Source organism: Colossoma macropomum, unplaced genomic scaffold (assembly GCF_904425465.1).
Source record: "Colossoma macropomum unplaced genomic scaffold, Colossoma_macropomum, whole genome shotgun sequence".
Taxonomy (NCBI): domain Eukaryota; kingdom Metazoa; phylum Chordata; class Actinopteri; order Characiformes; family Serrasalmidae; genus Colossoma; species Colossoma macropomum.
This window is the reverse complement of record NW_023495958.1, coordinates 274,786-294,762: the sequence shown is the minus strand read 5'-3', so window position 1 is coordinate 294,762 and position 19,977 is coordinate 274,786. Positions and strand designations below refer to the sequence as shown.

General features: G+C 35.3%; 3 protein-coding genes across 4 annotated transcripts; all 3 read right to left on the bottom strand.

The window, feature by feature from the left end:
* Nucleotides 1-1,055: 1,055 nt before the first annotated feature.
* Nucleotides 1,056-4,132, bottom strand: LOC118803770. Its single transcript, XM_036564265.1, has 5 exons — nucleotides 3,914-4,132; nucleotides 3,343-3,657; nucleotides 2,975-3,256; nucleotides 1,995-2,159; nucleotides 1,056-1,496 (listed from the first exon to the last, which is right to left on the bottom strand). The coding sequence occupies exons 2-5, from the start codon at nucleotides 3,545-3,547 to the stop codon at nucleotides 1,471-1,473; spliced, it is 678 nt and encodes a 225-aa protein (XP_036420158.1). The 5' UTR covers nucleotides 3,548-3,657; nucleotides 3,914-4,132; the 3' UTR covers nucleotides 1,056-1,470.
* A 4,039-nt stretch (nucleotides 4,133-8,171) lies between these two features.
* Nucleotides 8,172-13,248, bottom strand: LOC118803768 (CD48 antigen-like). The gene is made up of 5 exons (XM_036564260.1): nucleotides 13,128-13,248; nucleotides 11,577-11,894; nucleotides 11,193-11,477; nucleotides 10,157-10,307; nucleotides 8,172-8,321 (listed from the first exon to the last, which is right to left on the bottom strand). Exons 1-4 carry the CDS (start codon nucleotides 13,186-13,188, stop codon nucleotides 10,177-10,179), a joined length of 795 nt encoding a protein of 264 aa, XP_036420153.1. The 5' UTR covers nucleotides 13,189-13,248; the 3' UTR covers nucleotides 8,172-8,321; nucleotides 10,157-10,176.
* An 811-nt stretch (nucleotides 13,249-14,059) lies between these two features.
* Nucleotides 14,060-18,164, bottom strand: LOC118803769. Of its 2 annotated transcripts, XM_036564261.1 has the most exons (5): nucleotides 17,850-18,164; nucleotides 16,390-16,707; nucleotides 16,024-16,305; nucleotides 15,094-15,251; nucleotides 14,060-14,699 (listed from the first exon to the last, which is right to left on the bottom strand). In XM_036564261.1, the coding sequence occupies exons 1-4, from the start codon at nucleotides 17,899-17,901 to the stop codon at nucleotides 15,181-15,183; spliced, it is 723 nt and encodes a 240-aa protein (XP_036420154.1). In that variant the 5' UTR covers nucleotides 17,902-18,164; the 3' UTR covers nucleotides 14,060-14,699; nucleotides 15,094-15,180. The 2 variants fall into 2 exon arrangements, with proteins under 2 accessions (XP_036420154.1, XP_036420155.1); XM_036564262.1 differs by lacking the exon at nucleotides 15,094-15,251.
* Between the last annotated feature and the right edge of the window lie 1,813 nt (nucleotides 18,165-19,977).

The window sequence follows — 19,977 nt, the reverse complement described above, 5'->3', positions numbered from 1 at the left end:
AAGCTCAGTTATGGACGTGTGTATTGGGGTGGGACTAAAGCTACTTGTGCTCGGTGTGTATGAAAGGGGGCTGTGGTTTTCTGTGGAAAATAACTTAAAACCCCCTATGCAGTTACCTGAGATCTCATACTGTTCTGTTTACTAGTTCAAAGCACTGTTAAACATCAGATTTTCCTCATATTTACTGATAATATTAACACACAGCTGATATACTAACAGTCTGACCTGCATATTAGCTTTTATGGATATGATGACTGTTCTTATTTCTTCTCACAGCCTTTTTTATTGCACCATCTCAGCTCATTGGTTTATTGTCTTGGTCATGATGCTCTAATGATCACATTCACTCAGGACTGTGACTGTAGTTACAAACAGTGCTCCAGTTTTCTTAACAATGAGCCAGAATGCAGTGTTACAATAATGACAATGTCAAGATTGTATAAATGACTTTACTGTCATTTATTTAAACTTACAGTTTGGCTTATCTGTGCATAATTAAGCACTTTACTCCAGTTATTGTGTAGAGTTTATCAGCTCACCTGTTGGTGCTGCATGTTTTCCACTATAAATACAGAAAGTACACACCAAACATTTTACATATTCAGACACTTTGCTCTTTAATGGGGAGTATTGTACATCTTAACATTAGCAAAAGGCAGAGACCACCCATTGTTTATTTCATATCATGTCAAAACATCCACAGTACAAATACACACTAGCAAGACAATACAGCTTGAGTGTAAATGCATGGCAGCTTATTAGATACAGTTATTGATTAGTGTTAATTAGCCATCATTTTCATTTTCCATGATCATAAAGATCACACACACTTTGTTATTATTGATGTTAACTCATTCACTGCAGTAATAATGTGTGTAGTAAGTGTGTGTGGGTGGGCTGATTTGAATTCCTGAATCATACAAATTGAAGATAGTAAACAAAAGACCCTCTGTGTGCTAAAACTAATATTCATGCTAATTATTTGCTATTTTTATTTGTACTATTATTATTATTATTATTATTATTATTATTATTATTTACTGTAAATTGTTTTAAGCATATTTTTAATTTAAGTAATAGCTCAAAGTTAGTGTGAGCATAACGATTATGGAAATATTAAAGTGATGGATAATTAACAGTGTAATGTTAGTCCTGCCGAGCTAGTCGAGCTAAAGTCTTTATATCTTTAGGATAAAGTACTTTACTGTAGCTTCAGGTACAATGAGGTTAAGAATTTTCTGAAAGATGCTTTTATACAAGACCGTAATATGCATAAAATGCAGACAGTATACATAAATAAGTTGAAGTAAAGCTCTCAGAAAAACGGCATACAAACATGACACAAACATGAGCTACACTTGTATCGTTTAACCACCACTTTCCTGTTTGTCTCTAAGCTGTTCTGCTGTGGACGGAGCGCCGTGTGGTTGAGTGTTGAAACAAATTAGCTGTAAAAGTAGCTGTATTTCATCAGGGGCCAGCTGTCATATATATGACTGAGAGAGAGAGAGAGAGAGAGAGAGAGAAAAGAGAGAGAGAGAGAGAGAGAGATTGGCTAAGCATTCGTCATCATCTCATTATTGGATGTTAATAGTTACTTTAATATCCAGACCAGTAAAATGACTTTTATTTGTCTTTTTTCTCATAGTTCATAATAAAAGTATTCACACAGCAGCTGGTGGGCTCTGCTCATGTGTTATAAACGTTTGTCTTGTAACCACAGTGCAGAGAAAAGCTTGACCACAGTGATGTTTTGTGCAAAATGAAGTAGTGCAGGTCTGTGGGAAACTGCTGTAAGTTCTTACATGGAGCAGTTTGAGTGAAAAACATGTACTTATTTTGGTCCGAAGAAAATCCCATTCAATGAAAACCAGATATTTTGGACTGAAATGTTTGTTTTATTCCATCAACTGACTGTATTTAGTTTGAGGTCATAGTTATATATAGTCAAACAGTGTAGTTGCTCTGCTAAAGGTCAGTGACCAGAGAAGTACCTTGTGTGATCAGCTGGTGATCTTTTTGATCTTTTGTGTCTGGCAGACATGCAGATTTCTTTCTCCACAGAAACACAGCCATCCCTATTACTGCCACTGCAGTACATATGATAGGAAAGGTAAGAATGACAGTCCTTTGACGAACCCCATTATCTGGTTTTCTGTCTGCAAAAAAGAAAAATATTCTTAATTCAAATCGACTTAAACTCAATTAGTAGTTCTGTTTCTTTCTCATTGAAAATTCTATGCAGGGAATCTCATATCAAAATACCCTTTAATGTTAAAACCTTTTATACATAGGAATCTACTTTTAATCAATATCCAAACATTTTATTATGAATGTAGTATTGTTGCAATTGAAGCTAAACCTTGTAGCTCCATTTTTGTCATTTTTCATTCTTAGGGGTAATTTGAAAAAACCTGCTGCTCTTTAAATTGCGTTAAAACTTTATGATGAATGGACCAATAGAAGTCTGGTTCCTTCTTCTGTACAGTTACCTTTGTGGAGACATTAGGTTTTGTTTGATGATATATAACAATATATACACACTACTGGAAATAAACAAGAAAACAACATCTTGCTTTCCAGAAAGATACCAGCTCAAATTTTTAAAAATGCAATTTTTTTCAGGCCTAAGTATTTTCTGACTTCTTTGTGTTCAAGCAATCTCCAGCAGATAAAATGTAGAGGCGAATTCTGAATGCCATACTTGATTTGAAAGACTTATAATGAGCATCCATGCCAATCATGGTTTAAGAGACTGAAATCCCCAACCCATCAGACGGAGAGTTAGACTTCTGATTTTCATTAATGTATTTAATGCAGAGCCCCTTCCAAAACAGTAGAGGTAGAGAACGTTGAAATGGTACTTAAACCTAGAGAAAATATTTAGATATACAGCACTTCACTGCTTCTGGTAGATCAGGAGACCGAGTTACACAGAAATATGTACCATATAATCTAGCAACTAGTTTCGTACCTGAGTGGTAAAAGCAGTGCTCTGTAAGGTTGACTGTGGTCGTCTGCTTGCTGGCTGGGTTGGACGCTACACAGCTGAAGATGTCATTGTTTGATGTGATTTCCAGAGGGAGATTCAGTGTGTCATCAAATCTGGAGCTGTTGATGTGGTTTAATAAGACATCACCTTTAAACCAAAACAGATTCAGTCCTCTCACATTCCTCACTGAGCACTGCAATAAACAGAGTTCACTCTCTGCAGAACTAGAGTTGAGTTTTATCACCTGAGGTACAGATACTTTATCTGAAATAACAACAAAGAGATATATTTAAAACTTTCCTTCAATAAAAGAAACTGAAACTTTATAAATAAGTGAAAAACAGTCTTACCGTACATGTTCAGCTGATAGGCTTGTTGTCTCTTCTCCTCTTTAGTGCTCTGTACAGTATAAACACCTGAGTCATCTGTTCTCAGGTCTGAGAGAGTGAAGAACCCACTCTGACTGTCCCAGTGGAGACGATTCTTAAACTCCTCAGTAATGTCTGTCTCAGTCTGTTTATTCAACACCTGTCCAATGGTTCTGCCTCCATACATTATAGTGCCAGATGCAGGAACCCGAGTAGGGAATGTAATAGACTCTCCTACAGCTCCATTCAGCACTTCCTGAGCTGAAGTGCTGGATACTGACACACAGATGGAGATTTCTGCATAGATAGATATTAGGAATATCAGTATGAACACTGGAGGCCTCTGTTTTGAATTAAATATCACTGCATGTAAAATGGTATCAGTTATTTTAAATCAAGTAACAAATATATACCAAATATAAATATACCAAGCTTTTAATATATACTGTGCTGTCTGCACTAACAAGTCTGAGTATAGTTGTGAAATAATAAAGAAACTGCATGCCATAAGTAAGAACGCTGTGACGTGTGCAACACTCAATTCTATGCTTACATATTGTCGCTAATGTGACAACACCTAGTGTTTCCATTTTTGTCTTTTTTTCTCCTAATTTGAAAACACCAGCTGCTCTTTACATTGTTTAATGATGAATGGACCAGTAGGAATCTTCTTACATTACACTGCAATAAAAATTTAGAACGTTTTTTCTCTTTCCTATAATGTTACCGTCTACAGCCCATGTGTCAAACACAATACAGACTTATAACTGAGCTTCCTGAACTCATAACTAAGATACTGTGCTTGTTTACACACAATAGAATCATCAACTATGATTTAATTACAGTGAAATGACAGTGAATGACCATAGAAGATACTAATGAAATTGAATACTTGTATGTTTATTCAGTTACATTTCCAAGTGAAAAACATGCGTTTTATTGCTCACATTTTCATCTAGACCTTCAGAGAACTTGTTGCACTTGCACTTGTACTTTTCTCCATCTAGTGTATCACCATTTAAGTTTCTGCACATTTTCAAATTCATATAAGTGTAAAGTTAAGCTTTCCATAACTCTGCTAATTCATCTATGTGCAAGAACCAGTACTGCCCTTTCACAATCACACTTGTTCCCGTTTTCTGTTCTCCTGACCTCTTATGACATAAAAACATCTCTTGAGCCCAAACGTGTGAATGAAAGCTAACATGAGTGTTAAAAGGAACTGAGCCATAATGGCATCTGTCTGCCTTTAGTTTAAAATAAACAACATTCAGAATAGGCCAGTTTAAACTCACCCCATACACAGATCAGAAGTTGAGTCCATCTTTTACTGTCATTCATTGTCATTTCACTTAAGTTAAATTATAGTTGATAGCTCTATTGTGTGTAAACAAGCACAGTATCTTAGTTAAGAGTTCAGGAAGCTCAGTTATGGAGGTCTACATTGGGGTGGGACTAAAGCGATTTGTGTTCAGTGTTTAAGGGGGCTGTGGTTTTCTGTGGGGAAGAGCAGAAAAATATTTGAACTACTTTTTGAGTTAATGTGAAACTTTTCCTTTAATATGACAGGCAGTTCCATTTTTGCATTTTCAAACATGCTCACTCTGTGAATATGATGGAGTATGGTGGGGTGCATCTCTAGTCCTCTTATTTTGGCTCTGTCATCAAAGGCTGTTCAAATGATAAGGTTGTGGATAAGGATGCAGCTGAGACATTCACACAGTTTTTGAGGATGCTAAAAAATCCTGGCATTTGAAACCAACATGTACAGTGTACATAGTACAGTATGCTGTTTATCTAAACTGATTTAGTGAGTGTAAACTGAATGCAGGGTGAGATGCACCTGCTATCAGTGATCTAAACAGCTTTTAGCTTGCAGGACAGCATTTCATTACAAACACAATGTTTTCCCAACACGTTACATTGTTCACATCAACATTGTGCTTGCCAGCTGACTGATATTCACATCAACAGTATTTCCTCCATCACATTTTGTGCATTACTTTTTTCTGATGACTTGACAAGCCTTGTTAAACTGGCAGGTTTTCTGTGACATGAATTTAGGTCCAAAAACATTTTAAAAGCAATAACCTGTCGTAAAATTATATTTGTGTTCATTTGCATGTTCAAACATATTTTGATATCTGTGTCATTTTTTATGTATATCTGGATAAGTAATCTATTGCCCAGTTTTTTAACCCACACATCTCAAAAAATCCACAGGTTGTGTGTCAGAGTTTACTGTCAAATTTACATATATATATATATATATATATATATATATATATATATATATATCTCTGTGTGTGTGTGTGTGTAGGTGTGTGTGTGTGTGTGTGTGTGTGTGTAAAATTATGGAGACCGTTTAAAGATATTATAAAAGGGAATACTGTCTCCCCCCAGTGTACATCTGTAGTTGTAGCACAGTGGTGGTCTATTAGTAATGTTGATGTATGAACTCATGACTCATGAATAAAGCTGCTTCATTCATTTCATATTGCTATATTTTCTGATATTAATTACAGACTCCAGAATCTCCTGCAGAGAGCTGAGTCTGAGAGCCAGTCTTATTCTATGATGAACCAAAAATGACGTTTCCTCTTCTCTGACAGGGCAGCTGTGTGAATACAGTTACCTTCTCTTACCTGAAGATGGCAGCAGAAACCAGGTAAAGCCATTCAATTCAAGGAATCAAAATGCTTTAAAAGAGATTAAATGGTATTTACTTTCTCATATTCAGTAACACTCAGTTTTGTTTATGTGCATATAATATCTTGGATATTTAATTTGGTGTGTCTACTCTAGAGCTCTACCTAATCAACTGCCATACAGTTAACAGCCATTTTTGGCACTAATGTTTTATTCAGAATCAACTTTTAATTGACTATTTATAGCTTGTGTAAGTCATTCCAGGCTTTACTGGTGTCATCTGGATGTTTTTAGTGTACATTTATTATTTAATTTGCACATAATCTTTAAGCCAAGACTTAACTGTAACCAAACATAACAAGGGCCCTTTGTTAGGTGTTCGTCTCACTTTGTGGATAGGCTTCGGCAAAAGAGAGTAGATTTGTCTCTCAGGTATGAGTGTAAGTGCAGGTCATTGTGAGAACAGGAGTTTAGCTCTATACATACTGTATATTTGTAAATGTTTGCAAATGTGTTTAAATGCAATTTTATGTATCTGTCCTGCTGTCAGAACAGATCATCACTGAAAGACGCACATAGTTCAATTCAGGTTATTAAGTTCATAATGTGTTAACATCTAAGTAGTGCCAACAAGTGTCAATTAAAACTTGCAGTTCACTGTAAAATATGTGGAATTAGGTAGGTAGCTATGTTCTGTACAGGGTGGGCTACAGTACCTTTCATTTGGCAGCATTCAAACATAAAACATCAAACATCAGCTGATCTTGTTGGTTTTCATTAGTTGAATTCAGAGTTTTAGAAGAGGGAAAACTCTAATCTCTGCAGAGCTGCAGCCTCCAGGGCCTGAGTTTGACACAGTTGCTTTTAAGTGAATTAAAAGCCAAGAATTTTTCTTTAAAAGCAAAGAATTTAGAGCATTGCGTTCTAAGCTCTAATATTCATCAAAATGATGTCATGTCCACTAGATGGTGATGCTGGACTTCTTGGAATTCCCCTTTAAGGGTCCTGTAATTGGCATCTTGTCAACACGGTCAACAGTTTCAACTAACAACATATTTCTTTCAAATATAGATCATGTAACAAATTCTAGAAATATTCAGTCAGACAAGAAAGAAAAACTGCAAATCAGCTTCATATGTTGGTCTGATGTTTTTAATGGAAAAGTATAAATGTTTACTGTGGATAACAAAGCGTCAACAATAACATCAGCAAATTCATTGTAATTTGGTCAAATTCCAGTTTTATGTTGATGTACATTTGACATTTAAACCTTGAAGTATTAATTCACTAATGTAACCTAATTATTCATATAACAGAATAAGTAGTTCTCACAATCAAATATTTGAACAATAACAGAACTTAAAAGGCTGCACCCAAACCACATATTACCATACTATACAGTACGCCTGCATCAGTCCTACATCCATGTGTATAGTGTGTATGATATAGTATAGTATCTGATGAGGGTAAACGTTAATATCTGCAGCACTTTGGCCTGAGAGGTCCCCAGTTTGACAAGTCTGATCTGAAGCTTGAAATGTATATGTGAACTCTCCTCTTCAGCTCATCCCATAGTTTTCCAAGGGTTAATGTCTCTATGGAAGGTGAAGAATTGCCTAACAATGCAGTGGAAATGCTTGTATGCTAAAATGGGAGCTAATGCCTTGTTATCATTTTGTGGTGTCATGTGCTTTTTTATGGCTTAGATCAATTAAGACTCAGTTCAGATCAGGAGAGCCCAAAGCCCAAAATGAGAGGAAAGATACACTAGAGGTCTGTATGGTCATGAGGCTGAAGTCTCTGAAGCCCAAACCGTTTCCACAACCTTGAGACCAGTTTAGAAATTGTGCGCTAAAGTTTGCAGAGAAATGTGAGATTTAAGAGTGTTCTCTGTAGTTTATGTTGTGTTTGTTTCTATATGAGTAGTAAATGGAAAATAGTTACACACTATCCCTCTAGAGAGTGATAACATTCTGAACATGATGCTGCAGTTAAAAGTCAAACTTTGAGGTCTTTCTCCAGTTTAATGTAGCATAAAATCCATTCAGCATTCTTAAAAATGTAATAGCTTGTACATAAACCACAATTTTCCATAATGGTATTATAGTGTGGATATTTTAAAAGCATATTGAAAACATAATTGAAGTAGGTTCAGTGTAAAATCTACAGTGTACATATAGAAGAACACCACTTTCCTGTTTGTCTAATCCTTCTTGCTGTTGGATGAAGGGGATGGAGGCCCCTGCTTTATGTGGCTGAATCTCTTGATGTAATTATGTTACCTCATTAGGAACCAGTTGTCGAATAAATCACTGTGTGAGAGAAAGAGAGAGAGAGAGAGAGAGAGAGAGAGAGAGAGAGAAAGAGAAAGAGAGGCAGTGCAGTTAGTGGTTAACGCTCCTGTTATATTTAAATTTACTAACATCTTTTTTGTTCCTGTGTACCTCCCATATGTGGTGTGAACCTTTACTGGTTCTAGCACTACTACAGCTATGGTGATTTTAGGGCCTTAAAGAAGTGAGACAGTTTTTGAAGATTATAAATTTACATGTTATAATGATCTCAATATCATCTAAAACAACCAAAATAAATGTGTGTAAAATGTTGATATTTCTTATTTCTTCTTTATAGAGCTAAAATGTGTACCAGACAGTAAAAACATGTTAATTTTATGTTTACTGAGTTTCCCCAGTAAATTAGGAAAAGAGAGATGTTGAACATTGAACGGAGTCAAATTGTTCCCAAAATTAATAGGAAGGATAAGCATTATTTTCTAGCAGTTCATAATAGAAGCATTCATGCAGCAGATGATGAGTACTAGACACACTCTTCTCACTATTCTATGCATGTGTCTGACAGCTTTTGGACACGTGTAACCACAGTGTGCAGAAACAGCTTGACCACAGTGATGTTTTGTAGTGTATGAAATAGTGCAGGTCTGCGGGAAACTGTTCACACTGTGGTGTCTTTATACAGCTAACACTTTATACAGTTGCAGCAGATGTGACAGAGTTTACAGTCATGTTTGAAGACTCTTGGTCAAATTACATTTTTTTGTTTTCAAATCCTCTGCAGGAAGCAAGTATTGCTCCTGTCCAAAAAAACATGCATCTCCATTTTTGTTGATGTTTATTTTCTCCAGCACTTGAACACATCAGCTGCCTTTTACATCAGTGAAAATGTCTTGGTGAATAGACCAAGAGATACACTCAAAAATACTTGGAATAAATGTATTTACTCTTACATTGTATGAACATTTCATGATGAATGGACCAATAGAAATGGTCCAAAATTACATTAAAATCTTACCTTGACATACAATTACATTACATTAATCTTATGTAACATTGAAGCTAATAACATACTTTTCTTCTACGTTTCAGAGATATAAGGTTTTGTTACAACATAAAGTATTCTAGGTCAAAATATATCTGTTATGTTTTAAGCCAGGAGTTCCCACTTCCAGTCCTGACGCAACACTTAGCACAATTTTGAGCTCTGTCTCATGAAGCACCCCTAAGCATTCAGCTGGTTAACTCATTAACATGCACCTCATTGGCTGGGTAGAGTAGGGAAACCACAAAAATGTACAGAGCAAACGGTCACCAGGACTGAGATTGGGAACCCCTCTTTAGGCAGTTTGGCCTCTTGTAGCTTCTGTTTACTTCCAGTGGGAGATGCAGTAAATAATTGAGAATTAATGTGAAGAGGTAGCTTAACAGCAATCATTGGGTTATTTTAAAGAGTCCATATCTTACAAAATCAGGAAAAATGTTCCAACCTTCTGTTCTGATTGGCTGCTCTGTAATGTGCCTCATTCAAAAAGCAATCCAGACTGAAACCCCCCTCATAACTTAGGCTAAATAGGCAGATACTGTATATAAAAATGTGTTTTTATGACATCACAAAAAGTGAATTCACAATGGGCAGCTCTTTTTCCATATATGCTCAGTATGGACTGGTCAGTGGTACATTTTGAAATTTGAGCTGCTCACATACTACATCACACTCTTACTTAACAAAATGAGAAAAATTGTTCGATGATACCGGCCTTTAAATATAACTGCTTTACAAAGAATAATTATAATACTACTACTACTACTACTACTACTACTACTACTACTAATAATAATAATAATAATAATACCTTCTGTGAGTAGATCAAGATCAGTTTGCTGTTTTTCTTGCAGACATGTAGATTTCTTTCTCCGTACAAACACAATCATCCCGAATATCCACTGCCGTGCATATTATTATAGTAAAGATGTGAGTTCGAGAAACAGAACCTGAGTCCACACCTGCAAAAAAGAGAAATATCCTGAATTCAAATATATGTATATACCTCAAATTAACTATTAATTCTGTGCCTTTATCGTTAAACCCTATTAGCCTGATACTCCTTACTGCAAATGTAAAAAAATGTTTTAAAGATCCTATAACCAAATTTTTCTTGCATTTTATTATAACACACATTCGTTTTATGAACTAAAAGTCATAATTCAGATTTACATGTCCAACATCTCTTTACCCCTTAAACAGTCTGTTTGTGCCTTTAGGACTGATAGATATACATGAGCTCTGTTCTGATTGGCTGGCTTCATTGAATAAACAGTCTGAGCTGAAACATTCATACGAACGTCAGTATGAACGGCAGGGCTAAACTGCTGTAAGCTGAATTGGGAGATATATGCAGATGTGCTGCTTTTTGTGATGTCACAAAAACAGTGAATTCAAAACAGGCAGCTTAGTTTCCCTACATGGGCTGCACATTTTGAGGCACTATTTCTGTTTATTTACTGAATTTACAATATTAAAAAATAACACAAAGTGTGGCCTGTGTAAAAGTTCTAGCTTATATCTTCTGTTGGTAAATAAATAGAAATTGTGCACTAAACTGTTTGCAGGAAAATGCTATATTTAAGTGTGTTTTCTGTAGAGGATGTTTTAACTTATTTTCACTTAGAAAATCTACTAAACATGTCATTTGACCAAACTTTTGTATATATTTCTTCCAAAACCACAGCATTAAAGTCATAAGAGACATATGTGAAATACTACCTAAAGCCTACAAAATGTCTTGTATACACAACAGTAGTACTCTACAGCAGACTGGTTACCAATCATTGTACAAAATGAAGAGAAATTAGAGTTATGTAAATAAGCATAAGTGTCTACTTTCATACCTGGTTTATGATGGCAGAGCTCTGTAATATGAACTGTGGTTGTCTGGTTGCTGACTGGGTTGGTAGCCATGCAGCTGTAGGGATCATTGTCAAACTTCTCTATTTCCAGAAGGAGATTCAGTGTGTTGTTTAGACTGGAACTGTTCGTGTGGTTTAATAAGCTTTTGCCTTTAAACCAAAACAGATTCAGTCCTCTCACATTCCTCACTGAGCACTGCAATGAGCAGAGGTCACTCTCTGCAGAACTGGAGTTGTGTTTTATCACCTGAGGTGCTGATACTTTATCTGGGAAAAAAAGGTTAAAACTTAAAACAAGACACAAGAATCTGCATGATTACTACTCTTCAGTGATTCATTTCATAATTATGAAATGAACAAGCTTACCGTACACGTTCAGCTGATAGGCTTGTTTGCTCTTCACCTCTTTAGTACTCTCTACAATATAAACACCTGAATCATCTGTTCTCAGGTCTGAGAGAGTGAAGAACCCACTCTGACTGTCCCAGTGGAGACGATTCTTAAACTCCTCAGTAATGCCTGTCTCAGTCTGTTTATTGAACACCTGTCCAATGGTTCTGCCTTCATAAAGTATAGCACCAGTTACAGGAACCAGAGTAGGGAATGTAAGAGACTTTCCTACAGCTCCATTCAGTACCTCCTCTGGAGCTGAAGTGCTGGATACTGACACAGAGATGAAGATTTCTGCAAAGAAATTAAATACTGATATTACTGATAGTGGGTATCATTTACAATTTCAATAAATGTTTTTGAAATAAATAGTAAGCTACTAATCCCCACTAAGAAACTCAGACAAGTGACAGGCTGTCTGTAACTTCAAAAAGATCCAGAATGCCTGAATGCATATATTCTACTCCATGGTCATGAATACACAAAGGCATGTTCAGATACCTCACACAGTTAAATGATGCCAGTCATTTTACATGATCTCCAAATTTAGACATTTTCAACACTTTTCACATTACCTGATGTCTGTAAAGTCTGTACCACTCTGTTTATTGAACACCTGTCCAATAACTTCCTTCATAACGTATAGTTCCATATGCAGGAACCCAAGTAGGGAATATAATAGACTCTCCTACAGCTCTTTTCAGTACCACCTCCTGAGCTGAAGTGCTGGATACTGACACACAGCTGAAGATTTCTGTACAGCCCCATATTAAAAAAGTCAATGCTAATTTTCTTTTTTTACAGCAAAAATATTGTTTGAATCAGAGTACAGTTTTATGATGCTTACAATCTAAACAAAGCTGTCTTTATTTTATGTCTGAACTTGAAAATGCTAGCTGTTCTGCCAGCTGAATTTCATGATGAATGAAAAAACTCTTTCTCCATCAACTCCCATTCAGAGTTTTTACTTAGAACCTGACTTAGAACTTAACCTGTTATTTCTAAAGTGTTTTTTCTCTTCTTCTAAGCCCTGTCAGTTGTTAACATGACATTAAAGGTGTCTTGAGGCCGTGTGTGTGAATGAGAGCTGAAAGCTACAATCCACACACGTGCTTTAGAAAAAGAAACAAGCTATAAAAACGAGATGATGTTCAAGTTTGATTAATGCAACTCCAAATCTGTACTGCAGATTAAATATTTATGTAATAAAAAAATATCTAAGCATAAAGCTCACATATTGTTTTCTCAATAACATAGACTTTCCCATCAGTGCTATTATTTTGTTTTTATTAAAAAATATCTTTGATAACATTCTAGATATCATCACTGTTCAAAAACCCATGGATATCGGACCAATAGAAATGCTGAATAATTGCTTGGAATAAAATCTTTTTACCTTACATTAAAGTGAAGAAGGTATTTGTTCTGTCCTGTAAAGTTACCACTTTGGAGTTAGTGGTGGAGTTTTTTTGACAGTGATATGTTAATATATTTTATTAGATTAGATTAGATTAGATTTAAACTCACCCCATAAACAAATGTAAAGCAGAGTCCATCTTTGATGGTGAAACTTTGCCGTCTTCATCATTTAACTATAGGTTTATTATAGTTGATGATTATTTTGTGTGTAAACAAGCGCAGAGTCTTAGTCATGAGTTCAGGAAGCTCAGTTACAGATGTCTGTATTGGGGTGGGACTAAAGCTATTTGTGTTCAGTGTGTATGAAAAGGGGGCTGTGGTTTTCTGTGGAAAATAACACAAAACTCCCTACACGATTACCTAAGATCTCATAAGGTTCCATTTACTAGTTCAAATCACTGTTAAACATCAGATTTTGTTTCATATTTACAGATAATATTGACACACAGCTGATGTACTAACAGAGTGACCTGCATATTAGCTTTAATGGATATGATGATAGTTCTTATTTCTTCTCACAGCCTTTTTATCGAACCATCTCAGCTGGTGCTAGATGCTCTAATGATCACATTCTAGAGTCAAACTAGGGACCACATTCACTTTTACTCAGTACTGTGACTGTAGTTACAAAGAGTGCACCAGTTTTCTTCCCAATAAGCCAGAATACAGTGTTACAGTAATGACAGTGTCAGGATTGTATAAATGACTTTACTGTCATATACAGTTTGGCTTATCTGTGCATAATTAATCACTTTACTCCAGTTATTGTGTAGAGTTTATCACCTCACCTGTTGGTGCTGCATGTTTTCCACTATAAATACAGGAAGTACAGACCAAACATTTAACATATTCAGACACTTTGCTCTTTACGGGCTGTGTTGTACACATTGACACTGGCCAAATTCAGAGACCACCCTCTGTTTATTTCATATCATGTCAAAACATCCACAGTACAGATACACACTAACAATACAACTTCAGCATATATGCATAGCAGATTATTAGATACAGCTAATAATTAGTGTTAATTAGCCATCATTTTCATTTTCCATGATCATAAAAATCAAACAAACTTTATTATTCATACTAAACCATTCACCTGAATAATAATGTGTGTAGTAAGTGTGTGTGGGTGGGCTGATTTGAATTCCTGAATCATACAGATAGTAATACATGAAGATAGTAAATAAAAACCATTCTGTGTGCTAAAACTTATATTTATGCTAATTATTTGCTATATTTTATTTGTATTATTATTGTTTACTATAAATTATGTTTTAAGCATATTTTTCATTTAAGTAATAGCTCAAAGTTAGTGTGATCATAACGATTATGGAAATATTAAAGTGATGGATAATTAACAGTGTAATGTTAGTCCTGCAGAGCTAGTCATGCTAAAGTCTTTATATCTTTAGAATAAAGTACTTTACTGTAGCTTCAGATACAATGAGGTTAAATTTTCTTAAAGATGCTTTTGTGCATGTATCAAATGTAGATAAATGCAGACAGTATACATAAATCAACTGAAGTAAAGCTCTTAGAGAAACATGATACAAAAATGCTACACTTGTATCGTTTAACCACCACCTTCCTGTTTGTCTCTAAGCTGTTCTGCTGTGGACGGAGCGTCGTGTGGTTGAGTCTTGAGTAGCTGTCAGGGGCCAGCTGTCATATATATCACTGAGAGAGAGAGAGAGAGAGATATTGGCTATGCATTCATCATCTCATTATTGGATTTTAATAGTTACTTTAATATTCAGACCAGTAAAATGACTTTTATTCGTGTTTTCTCGTAGTTCATAATAAAAGTATTCATACAGCAGCTGGTGGGCTCTGCTCATGTGTTTTAAACATTAGTCACGTAACCAGAGAAAAGCTTGACCACAGTAATGTTTTGTGCAACATGAAGTACTTATTTTGGTCCAAAGAAAATCCCATTCAATGAAAACCAAATATTTTATACTGAGATGTTTCGGTTTTGTTCCATCAACTGACTGTATTTGGTTTGAGGTCACAGTTCTATATCCTCAAACAGTGTAGTTACTCTGCTAAAAGTCAGTGACCAGAGAATTACCTTGTGAGAGTAGCTGTTGATTTTTTTGCTCTTTTGTTTCTGGCAGACATGCAGATTTCTTTCTCCACAGAAACACAGCCACTGCTATCACTGCCACTGCAGCACATATGATAGCAAAGATAGGAATGACAGTCTTTGTCGAACCCTATTGTCTGATTCTGTGTTTGCAAAAAAGAAAAATATTCTTAATTCAAATACTTAAACTCAATTAGTAGTTCTCTGTCTTTCTCATTGAAAATTCTACAATCATATCAAAATACCCTTTAATGTCCAACACACGTAATGTTACACATAGGAATCTGCTTTTAATCAATATCCTAACATTTTTGTATGAATGTAGTATTTTTCATTTTTAGAGGTCATTGGAAAAGACCTGCTTCTCTTTAAATTGTGTTATAACTTTATGATGAATGGACCAATAGAATTTACAGTTCTTTTACAATTTACAATTGAATTCCCATTCAAAATTTACAAGGCTTTTTTTCCTTTGTTCTTTACCTTTGTGGAGACATTAGGTTTTGTCTGATATACGACAATGTGTGTATATATATATATATATATATATATATATATATATATATATATATATATATATATATATATATATACATACAGATAAAATGTAGAGGTGAATTCTGAATTTCATACTTGATTTGAAGGGCTTAAAATGAGCATCCATGCCAATCATGTTTTAAGAGACTGAAATCCCCAACCCATCAGGCAGAGACTTAGACTTCTGATTTACATATGTACGTATTTAATTCAGAGCTCCTTCCAAAATAATAGAGGTAGAGAACTTTGAAATGATACTTAAAACCTAGAGAAAGTACTTAGATATACAGCACTTCACTGCTACTAGTAGATCCCTATCAGGAGAGAGAAGAGTTACACAGAAATATATACCATATAATCTAGCAACTAGTTTCGTACCTGAGTGATAAAAGCAGTGCTCTGTAAGGTTGACTGTGGTCGTCTGCTTACTGGCTGGGTTGGACGCTACACAGCTGAAGATGTCATTGTTTGATGTGATTTTCAGAGGGAGATTCAGTGTGTCATCAAATCTGGAGCTGTTGATGTGATTTAATAAGACATCACCTTTAAACCAAGAGAGATTCAGTCCTCTCACATTCCTCACTGAGCACTGCAATAAACAGAGTTCACTCTCTGCAGGACTGGAGTTGAGTTTTATCACCTGAGGTACAGATACTTTATCTGAAATAACAACAAAAATATATGTTTACAACTTTTCCCTATAACAAAAGAAACTGAAACTTTATAAATAAGTGAAAAACTTACCGTACACATTCAGCTGATAGGCTTGTTGACTCTTCTCCTCTTTAGTGCTCTCTACAGTATAAACACCTGAATCATCTGTTCTCAGGTCTGAGAGAGTGAAGAACCCACTCTGACTGTCCCAGTGGAGACGATTCTTAAACTCCTCAGTAATGTCTGTCTCAGTCTGTTTATTGAACACCTGTCCAATGACACTGCCACCATACATTATAGAACCAGATGCAGGAACCCGAGTAGGGAATGTAATAGACTCTCCTACAGCTCTATTCAGTACCTCCTCCAGAGCTGAAGCGCTGGATACTGACACACAGATGGAGATTTCTGTACGGAGAGATATTAAGAGTATCCGTATGAAAACTGAAGGCCTCTATTGTAAATTAAAAATCACTACAAGTAAAATGGTATCAATTATTTTAAATCACGTGACAAATGTAACCGCCTTTTAATATATACGACGTGCTGTCCGCACTAACAAGTCTGAGTATAGTTATGAGATAATAGAGCATCAGACAAAACTACTGTTTTTTGATTTCACACTTTTTCACAAGAATCCTGGAATTTTAGACTTATCTGCATGTCATGAGTCTGAACACTGTGAAGTTAAAAGCAGTAGGTGTAATGTTCAATTCTACACTTACGTATCGTCACTAATGTGACAACACCTAGTGTTTCCATTTTTGTCTTTTTTTTTCTCCTAATTTGAAAACACCAGCAGCTCTTACATTGTTTAATGATGAATGGACTAGTAGTAATCTTTTTACATAACCTTGCATTAAAAATGCATAATGTTTTACCATCTACATTGATGATATGCTGTCCGTTACCTTTTCTGTAAGTCTTTTACTGTTAACTGATAACTGTTTTTTTTTCTTCACCCAGTTATTTTTTTTATCTTTGACTCATGTAAATGTTTGCTCTGTACAGTTATGCTCCAAGGCCATACTTAATTACAAATGGTAATATTATTTTATTACTTTTGAATATGCAGAAAAAGAACGATTTTTGCTCCAATATAGTTTTATTCCTGCTGTACATTATTTGCTACATTCCATAAAATCTGTTTACCATTTTTCACCCTGAGCACTTGTACAGAGAAAGTGACCCGGGGTGGAATATACTTGAGTAATTGTGTTTTGTTTCTATAATTAAGTATTATTTTTGGAAGATTTGTACCTTACTCGCATATTATTGAAATTAAATATGTTTACTCCATTATCAGCGTAAAATGAAGCTGCCCATAACTTTGCTAATTCATCTTTGTGCAAGAACCAGTACTGCCCTTTCACAATCACAGTTTTTCCCATTTTCTGTTCTCCTGATCTCTTTTGAAATAAAAACACCTCTTGAGCCCAAATGTGTGAACAAAAGCTAACACGAGAGCTAAAAGGAACTAAGCCATAATGGCATCTATCTGCCTTTAGTTAAAAATAAACAACATTCAGAATAGGCCAGTTTAAACTCACCCCATGCACAGATCATAAGTAGAGTCCATCTTTTACGGTCATTCATTGTCATTTCACTTAAATTATAGTTGATAGCTCTATTGTGTGTAAACAAGCACAGTATCTTAGTTCAGGAAGCTCAATGGAGGTCTGCATTGGGGTGGGACTAAAGCTATTTGTGTTCAGTGTTTAAGGGGGCCAGTGGTTTTCTGTGGAAGAGAGCAGAACCATATTTGAACTACTTTTTTGAGTTCCTTTTCTTGCATTTTCAAACATTCTCACTCTATGAATATGATCATTTTGCTTACCAGCTGACTAATACTGACATCAGCTGTATTTCCTCCATCACATTTTGTGAATTACCTTTTTCTGATGATGTGACAAGCCTTGGTAAACTGGCAGGTTTTCTATGACATGAATTCAGGTCCAAAAACTTTTTGAAAGCAATAACCTGTCATAAAATTACATGTTCATGTGCATGTTTAAACATGTTTAGATATCATTTGATACCCCTTCACACATACAAATATCACATAGATGCCATGTTATATGTATATTTGGATAAGTAATCAATTCCCCAGTTTTAACCCTCACATCCCAAAGAATCCATAGGCTCTGTGTCAGTTTACTGTAAAATTATATACTGTTTAAAGTAAAACTATAGACTGTTTAAAGATATTATAAACAGGAATACTGTCTCCCCCCAGTGTGCATCTGTAGTTGTAGCACAGTGGTGGTCTATTAGTAATGTTGATGTATGAACTAATGAATAAAGCTTCTTCATTCATTTCATATTGCTATATTTTCTGACATTAATTACGGACTCCAGAATCTCCTGAAGAGAGCTGAGTCTAAGAGCCAGTCTTGTTCTATGATTAACCAAAAATGACTTTTCCTCTTCTCAGACAGGGCAGCTGTGTGAATACAGTTACCTACTCTTACCTGAAGATGGCAGCAGAAGCCAGGTAAAGCCATTCAATTCAAGGAATGAAAATGCTTAAAGTTAAAAGAGATTAAAATAATATTTACTTTTTCATATTCAGTAACATTTAGTTCTGTTTATTTATGTGCATATCATTTCTCAGATGTTTTGTTTTGGTGTAGCTACTCTAGAGTTGTACCCAGTCAACCATTAACATACATTTTTGGTGCTAGTGTTTTATTCAGAAATCAGTTAACTTTTAAATGAGTTTATGTAGCTTATCTGGATGTTTTATTTTATTTATAATTGAATTTGTACACTTTAAACCAACACTTACAATTGTAACCAAGCATAACAAGGGCTCTTTGTTAGTTTAGCTCTGGATTTGGATATATTACACACACACACACACACACACACACACACACATATATATATATATATATATCCTTTTTTCTTTTTTTTAAGAATTAGAAAATGAGAGGGAGTGTTTTATCACAAAACAACATCATGTGATATGAAATAAATAAAGTAATTAATACATTTAATACATTTAATTAATACATTTAATATGTATTAATGTTAGCAGTTACACACATACACACACACATCTTCTAAGCCGCTTCTCCTTCCGGGTGTGCTGGAGCCTATCCCAGTGGTCATTGGGCAGAAGGCAGGATACACCCTGGACAGGTCGCCAGTCCATCACAGGGCTGTTAGCAGTTCCTTCTGCCAAATTATAGTTCCTTAACAAGCAGCTTGTTGCTATGTCAGAGTAACGAACTCCGCTCATTCACTGCACAGCTAACAGTTCATATTCCAGCTCCTTACGCTAAATACTGAAACTGTCATCACCACTGAGCAAGCTTTTCAGTCGGCAGTTGTGACAGATGAACACCTAAACAACCTGGAATCAGCCACAAATTAACCGAATACCATTTGCCAAATGTGTAGTCTCGTCTTCAGAGTCTGACCAAATTGGACTGAGACATAAAACTGCCACAATATCAAGTTTAGCTCAATTTTGTCAATTTTTGCTAGATCAATATTAAAGTTGTTTTGTTCCAACCAGTCTACAAAACATCTTACAGCCCATTTCGTTTGACACAGTTGCTTTAAAATGATTCTTAAGCCAAGGTTTCTTTCAAAGCAAAGACTCTACAACTCTGATATACATGTGTACCACTACTTATAATTATTTAATGAAGTGTACTTATTTAAAAAAAA

Excerpts from the sequence above, each read along its gene's own strand:
- LOC118803770 (XM_036564265.1), bottom strand. The coding sequence starts at position 3,547 with ATGTATGGAGGCAGAACCATTGGACAGGTGTTGAATAAACAGACTGAG. Across the intron at positions 3,257-3,342 it reads CTATCAGCTGAACATGTACG|ATAAAGTATCTGTACCTCAG; the intron begins GTAAGACTGTTT and ends TTGTTATTTCAG. Across the intron at positions 1,497-1,994 it reads TCACCAGCTGATCACACAAG|TCATATATATGACAGCTGGC; the intron begins GTACTTCTCTGG and ends TCTCTCTCTCAG.
- LOC118803768 (XM_036564260.1), bottom strand. The coding sequence starts at position 13,188 with ATGATGAAGACGGCAAAGTTTCACCATCAAAGATGGACTCTGCTTTAC. Across the intron at positions 11,895-13,127 it reads GCTTTACATTTGTTTATGGG|AAATCTTCATCTCTGTGTCA; the intron begins GTGAGTTTAAAT and ends ATTTCTTTGCAG. Across the intron at positions 11,478-11,576 it reads CTATCAGCTGAACGTGTACG|ATAAAGTATCAGCACCTCAG; the intron begins GTAAGCTTGTTC and ends TTTTTTTCCCAG.
- LOC118803769 (XM_036564261.1), bottom strand. The coding sequence starts at position 17,901 with ATGACAATGAATGACCGTAAAAGATGGACTCTACTTATGATCTGTGCA. Across the intron at positions 16,708-17,849 it reads ACTTATGATCTGTGCATGGG|AAATCTCCATCTGTGTGTCA; the intron begins GTGAGTTTAAAC and ends CTCTCCGTACAG. Across the intron at positions 15,252-16,023 it reads GCACTGCTTTTATCACTCAG|AATCAGACAATAGGGTTCGA; the intron begins GTACGAAACTAG and ends TTGCAAACACAG.